Below are 6,996 nucleotides of genomic sequence, written 5' to 3'. Positions count from 1 at the left end.
TGTTATCATGTCTTGTTGTAAGGTCCAAACAAGTTCTCACTTAATGAGAAGAAGTGTTTTAATGATGACAAAATGACAAAGCTACCACTGAAGATCAACATGAAGAGTAAGGAAGGCAATTGCAATACAAGGAGAATGAAACCCTGAAGAAAAGTTAGTGAAAGCATACAAAACTAAGAGATTATCTCTATCAAGCATTATCATCATCCCTTGATATTGTCTGTACAAGTATGGCTTGATCTCCATCGTCTAAGAGCTTCATTATCTATCAGCTACAATGTCCAAGGACTCAATCGTTTGACAAGAACTCTTAGTCAAAAGAATCATATTAATCAGTGGTCTACAATCACGAAGAATGAGCTAAGAGAAAGAAAAACAATCGTCCAATGAAGAAAGTGAAACAAATAACTAGATTTCTTCAAACGTGACTTCCTAGTCTAACAAGAGTACAACAATCAAAGGAACAGTACAAAGCTATCTAGTCATCAGAAAGCTATGAAACACGCCGTTTTACCAAACGAAGAAAAGTCATCTTTGACACTTAGAATCAATGGTCAAGGTGCTCTCAAGGCTCAACATAGCTATGAAAACTCAAGGTTGAAAAGAAGTAACAAAGCTACATTCACAACTAGCATGAACGACGAAGATATGATGAAAGCTTTCCTTTACACTACTAAGTCTCCATCTCTCTAACACAAGTCAGAACAACTATTCTTATAGTACTTGTGGTCAGAACGAATTTTTTTCACTCTCTAACGTTTACTAGAAGACCATCAGCAAACTACCTAGAGATATAAGTTTTGCAATGATCATATGTTGAAGACTGAATATAAAATGAAATGAAGAGAAAAGATTAGAGTGAGAGTGTGAAAAAAAGTGAAGAAGGAAAGATGAATGAGGGAAGATTGAATAGTGAAAGTAACACCGTACACAAGTTTATGGGGTGTATACTCAAATGAGTATAAAGTACATAACTTACATGAGACTACATAAGCTCGAATTGATCAACAAGACAACAACACTAGAAGCATGTTGTAACAAAGGGAAAGTTTATTCTGAACTGTAGGGGATGGAAAAAATATTTCTTTCTGGTGTAATCTTTGGGCAGGGGATGCTGTCCTAAAAGAGCGCTTCCCAAGACTATTTTCTCTATGTGAAAATAAAGAGGCCATGATCAATGAGATAGGAAACTTCGTGAATGGCAAGTGGTCTTGGAATTTGAGATTTCGTCGTCGCCTATTTGATTGGGAGCTAGAAGGATTCAGGGAATTGAACTCAAGAATAAATTCTATCTTCCCATCTCATGGACATAAATGGCGTGTTCTCGATGAGGGACGTTTGTCGCTGGGCAGAAAAACAAGCTTTTTAGAGCTGTCAATACGGGTCAGCCCAGCCCATATGGGTCAGCCCGTATGGGTTGGGTTGAAAACGGGTTGGGTTGTGTCAACCCGGACCTTAACGAGCCAGGAAAATATGAACCCAACCAGGTTCGCTACGAGCTCGCGGGTTGGCGGGCTGGCTCGCGGGTTGGGTGAAAAAAATATATAAAATAGATAAATTGGATTAGAAAATGTTCTAAAAAAATAATTTCACAAAAATACTTGAAGAAATTGGTAACAACTCATAAGAAAGAGGTTTATCAACCCATTAATTTGTATGTCACATTTGAAATATAGTAAAGTAACTTTTTGGTTACAAAATATAGTAAAATAATTTAGTTGACAAGATTTAAAAACACAATTATTTTACTGTCACATTTAAAATAAGATAAATAATAGAATAACAATAAATAAAACACAAAAAATTGTCTCAAATTTAAAGAAATGAAAATTTCCATTTTTCTATCTAAAAGTATTCCATAAAACTAACCTTAAATTAAAGACAAATAAAATAATTGTTTTAATAAAAAATAACTCTAACCCGACGGGTTGGCTCGCTTGACCCGCGGGTTGGCCCGTTTAACCCGCGGGTTAAACGAGCCGGGTTGCACTAACCCGAGTTCTTTTCGAGCTGGAATTTAACCAACCCAACTCGGCTCATTTAGCCAACCCGTCGAGCTGGCTCGCGGGTTGGAACCCATATTGAGAGCTCTACTTTTGGTGATTCAAGGTGGATCCTTCCAAAAGAGGTAGGTAAAATTTTGCCCCCAAAAGTCAGTCTATTTATATGGCAGGTTATTGGAAATAAAATTGCATCAAAAGAGAATTTGGGGAAACGAGGAATTCTTCTGCAATGCGTGTTGTGTCATATCTCAGTAGAATCTGGTTCCCATTTATTCCTGCATTGTTATAAGACTTGGAGGCTGTGGTGCATAGTCATGTAAAGAGAAGGAATTTCCTGGGTTATGCCCCCTTCGCTAGACGAATGAAGTCCCCTTCCTTTCCAATCTGATTCAATTTTGTGGTCTCTGGTTCTTTTCTCCTTGGTATGGTCCATTTGGAATGCAAGGAATTCTCTCATTTTCCGTCAAAAATAGGTTTGCTTTGAGGAACTTTGGGATCTACATCTATTGAGAATTTCTTGGTGGATTAAATCCTCAAATATTAAGTGCCCTTATGAGATATCTCAATTTAGTTCAGATTTTGCTCGCATTAAGGTGGTCCGCGAGGCCGCTCTTAGAAGAATGTCAGTGTGGTCTCCTCCTTATTTTGGTTTGTTCAAATTTAATGTGGATGGAGCTTGTTCTGGTGCTCCTGGTATCTGTGGAATTGGGGGATCATCCAGAGGCATTAAAGGATATTTCTCGAAGAAGATGGGCTTTCGGTATGCTTATGAAGCCGAGGTTAATGCAAATATATCATGCACTTTTATTTTGCCAGCAATTCCTTATTAGGAATGTGATCATTGAAAGCGATTCTATGGCTGTTGTCAAATGAGTTAATTCACAAAGTAATCGACCTTGGAAGTTGCTCAACACCCTTAACCATATTGATATTCTATTAGCTGAGATAAACTGTTTTGAAGTGAGGCATATATTTAGAGAGTCAAATTTTATTGCTGACTATCTAGCAAAAAAAGGGTGTTCAAGTCATTCTATTTTGTGGCATTTCGTTGATCCTATGTGATTAATGAGTTGATATATTGTCCCAGAAAGTAAGTGATTTGATTATATCTGCTGCTAGTTGGTTTGCTGTTGTGGCCTGATTGGTAATATTACCTTGGTTTCCAAATTCATAAAAGTGGGGCGGTGTAGCTGGTCTTTGCCGTGGCATCTTATGGCCTAATATGGAAGTCTTAAAGGGGTATTGTTTGTGCAATAAATTTTTCTCACTAAATGTTTCTTCTGTTAGAGGTGGGCTAGCTTAGTGATCTGGTTTTGGAATCATGCTTATTTCTTGTTTTTAGTAATCTGCCCCTCTATCATAATCTATATATGCGTCGTATGTTTATTGTGGGGTGCAAAGATGGTATTATTGTCTAGTGGTTATTGTTTGGATTTTGCTTGTGATTGGGTACTCTTTTTCCTCCTTGGGGTTTTTCCCACTTCATTTTTCTTAGGGAGGTTTTAATGAGGCTCTCTCATTTGACATCTTAGACATCAAAATAGCACCAGTGCAATGTAATGTTTTTATTTTGGTTTGGATTGTAAAAATCTACATGTGATGATTGTTCTCATTATATTTCTTATTTATCAATCCTTTTTGTTCTCAAAAAAAAAATCTTGACTTTCGGGTAGTCACAATAGTAACCGATTCTAAACTAAGTGCGGAAAATGCAAATATTTTTTTCTTTTTAAAGCAAGACTTGTCCAACAAGGACTGAACTCAAAACTTAAGACATAACATGATATACCATATATATATATATTAATAATTTCGTGAAATTAATATCTGAAATGATTTATTTTTAATTTTGTGACTTTTGAATATGTTTATTTAATGTGATTTTATTATATTTAAAAAATGTTAATAATTTTGGAAATTGATATTGCAAAATAATGTGCGGGTGCCACATGGAAAAACCTTCTAAAACAAAACATTCTTTTAGTATATTATATAGATAAATAGATAGATAGATTTGTAATTATTTACATTAAGTTATTTAGTTTGTGACACCATTTTTTTTATTTACTTTAAATTTTCATTTCTTTTTTATTCAATACTAATAATGTGACCCGCGCGTGCACTAAGTATATTTATTCTTTTATTACATGAAATATTTCAAAATTTGTGTTACTTTTGTTACATTTATGAAAGAAAGTTTACAAATTAAAAGAATAAAAATAAATTTAGAAATAGGAAAACATAAATTTGAAAGTTTTTTTCTTGAGATGTAGAGCAAAAGAGAGGGGATCAACACTAAGTTACCGCCCGAGCACAATGCAACAAAAGAACATCGCTGAGGACTCGGGACCCTCCTTCCTTCGCGATCAGAGCCCCCCCGCATCATCTCATTTTCAAACTCTGACATCATCGGACCTGCAAACAGCTAGAGAAATTTCTAGGAAGAGTACTGCATCAGGAACATATTCAAGATCTGAAACATCAACAGACATGCAACTATCATGAACAATTTTTGGAAAAAGATCAGAAACAGACATCTCAAGCCCGACGCATAAACCCTTGAGAGACCGGACATCATCCTTTTTTCATCCTCGGAGAAAGACGTCACATGCAGAACCACGACTTTCAGAAGAACGATAACACTCCCACCGTTCGAGGATGGAAGATGCCCATCTATCACTAACTTGTGGCGGAAACCTCGCTAGAGCCACTAACAAGATCGAACCACCCTAGACCTTCTTCTCCTCAACACATATGTCCGTAACACTTACCCCTTAACCCATACTATATTAATTAAATCCTTTTTTAATCGGTTTGAGATCAGAATTTATTCCCAAAGAAAAAATGAACTGAAATTGGTTCCCTCCTCTATTCGTTTCTCTACCCTTATGCAAACACGACACATCCCAGCCAGCCACCGAAATCTCACCAGCAGAACAATGAAACCAAAACGCATCCTTGTCCCTCCTCGTACCATGTTCTCTGCTTCTTCTTCTTCTTCTTCAACGCCCCATGTAGAATTCCAGCGTAACAAACCCAATCCTCCTCTGTTGCTTTCTGTAGCCGTTTCTCTCTTTCAGGACCCTGATTCATTGCCCTCAGTATCAGCCTGCAACTCCCTCATAGACAACCTGCGAAAGGCAAGACAACATGACCTACTCTTGTCGGTTTATTCCAAGATGGCACGCGCTTCTTCTGTTTTGCCTAGTTTTACTTCCCTCAGTGCTTTAATTGAGAGTTTTGTCAACACCCACAAGCCAAAATCGGCTTTTGGGGTCCTGGGCTTGATGTTAAAGCGTGGTTTTGACGTTAATGTGTATAATTCCAACCTTGTGTTGAAGGGTTTTTCTCAAACTCGTGATAATTGTGACAAGGCCATGGTTTTGTTTTGCCAAATGAAGAGGAATTGTGTTTTGCCTGATACCTTTAGTTACAATACTCATATAAATGGACTTTGTAAAGCTAAGAGATTGGTAGAAGCTAGGGGGTTGTTTGAGGACATGAAGGCCGGGGAATTCCCTCCCAACTTGGTCACGTTTAGTACTTTGATTGATGGTCTTTGTAAGAATGGAGCAGTTGATGAGGGTCTGGATTTGTTGGAGGAGATGAGGAAGAAGGGTTTGGATGCAGATGTTTTTCTCTATAGTTCTCTCATTAGTGCCTTTTGCAGCATAGGTGACACTGAGAGGGGAAAGCAACTCTTTAATGAGATGTTGGAAAAAAATGTTACTCCTAACGTGGTTACTTATAGCTGTTTCATGAAAGCTCTTTGCAAGGATGGGAAGTGGGAAGAAGCCTCCAAAATGTTGAATGATATGACGACTCGGGGAGTTCATCCTGATGTTGTTGCTTATACAACTTTAGCTGATGGGCTAGGCAAAAATGGGAGGGCATCAGATGCAATGAAAGTATTGGATTTGATGCTGCAAAAGGGGGAAGAGCCGAATACTGTAACATACAATGCCATCATAAATGGACTTTGTAAGGAAGGTCGGGTTGATGATGCACTTGGGATTTTAAAAATGATGGCGAAGAAGGGGAAGAAACCGGATGCCATTACCTACAACACCTTATTGAGAGGACTTTGTGGAGTTGGCCAAATTGAGGAGGCAATAGACCTTTTGACGCTGTTATTGAGCAAGGAGTTCCATATCAAGCCTGATGTCTTCACATTTAATTTTCTTATTCAGGGGCTTTGCAAGGAACGGCGTCTTCGTGATGCCGTAAAGGTCCATTCTACAATGGTTCAAATGGGGTTCCCTGGTAACTTAGTGACTTACAATAGTTTGATTGAGGGTTATCTAAATGTTGGAAAACTTACTAAGGCATTGGAGCTATGGAAATGTGCAGTAGACTTAGGATTTTCCCCCGACTCAATGACCTATAGTGTCATGATCAATGGTCTTTGCAAAATGCAGATGCTAAGTATTGCAAAAGGACTTTTCAATAAAAGTAGAGCTTGTGGGGTTAGACCTGGAGTAAATGATTACAATGCACTGATGACATCCCTGTGCAGGGAAGGTAGTTTAGAGCAGGCTAGGAATTTATTTCGAGAAATGAGAAATATGAATCATGATCCTTCTCCCATTCCTTCTTCTCAGAAGCATCAATATCAGCACACTTTTTAGTAAGGTGCTCGGACAAACCTTGACCCAAAAACCAGATCTCAACAGCATTGGACCAATCTAGATAATTTGCCTCATTCAACTTCTCAGAAGTGATAACAGGAGTCCCAGAAAAAGCAAATGAGATGAGACTCTTCTTCTCACCCTTGGGAGACTTATCCTTCAGCAAATCCTCCATGAAGAAAAAGAACAAACAGAGACAGGGAAAACAACCGCAACCAAACAAATCCAAACACACTTCAAACGAAAGGCTCACTGACTGGAACAGGCCAAAAAACAGAAACAAGAGACCTCAAACACAGAAACGAACCACAGAAGAGGAATCCTGGAATAAAAACAAGCAAACCCAGAAAAATTGTCAGCGGCGA

The 6,996-nt window shown here is 38.0% G+C and overlaps 1 protein-coding gene across 1 annotated transcript; it reads left to right on the top strand.

Annotated features, from left to right (window-relative positions):
* Positions 1-4,865: 4,865 nt before the first annotated feature.
* Positions 4,866-6,954, top strand: LOC130737206 (pentatricopeptide repeat-containing protein At4g28010-like). Its single transcript, XM_057588967.1, has one exon. It carries the CDS (start codon positions 4,892-4,894, stop codon positions 6,629-6,631), a length of 1,740 nt encoding a protein of 579 aa, XP_057444950.1. The 5' UTR covers positions 4,866-4,891; the 3' UTR covers positions 6,632-6,954.
* Positions 6,955-6,996: the final 42 nt, after the last annotated feature.

This window comes from Lotus japonicus, chromosome 1 (genome assembly GCF_012489685.1).
Source record: "Lotus japonicus ecotype B-129 chromosome 1, LjGifu_v1.2".
In the NCBI taxonomy this organism is placed as follows: Eukaryota; Viridiplantae; Streptophyta; class Magnoliopsida; order Fabales; family Fabaceae; genus Lotus; species Lotus japonicus.
The sequence above is the reverse complement of the archived record's forward strand: the minus strand, read 5'-3'. Positions and strand labels throughout refer to the sequence as shown.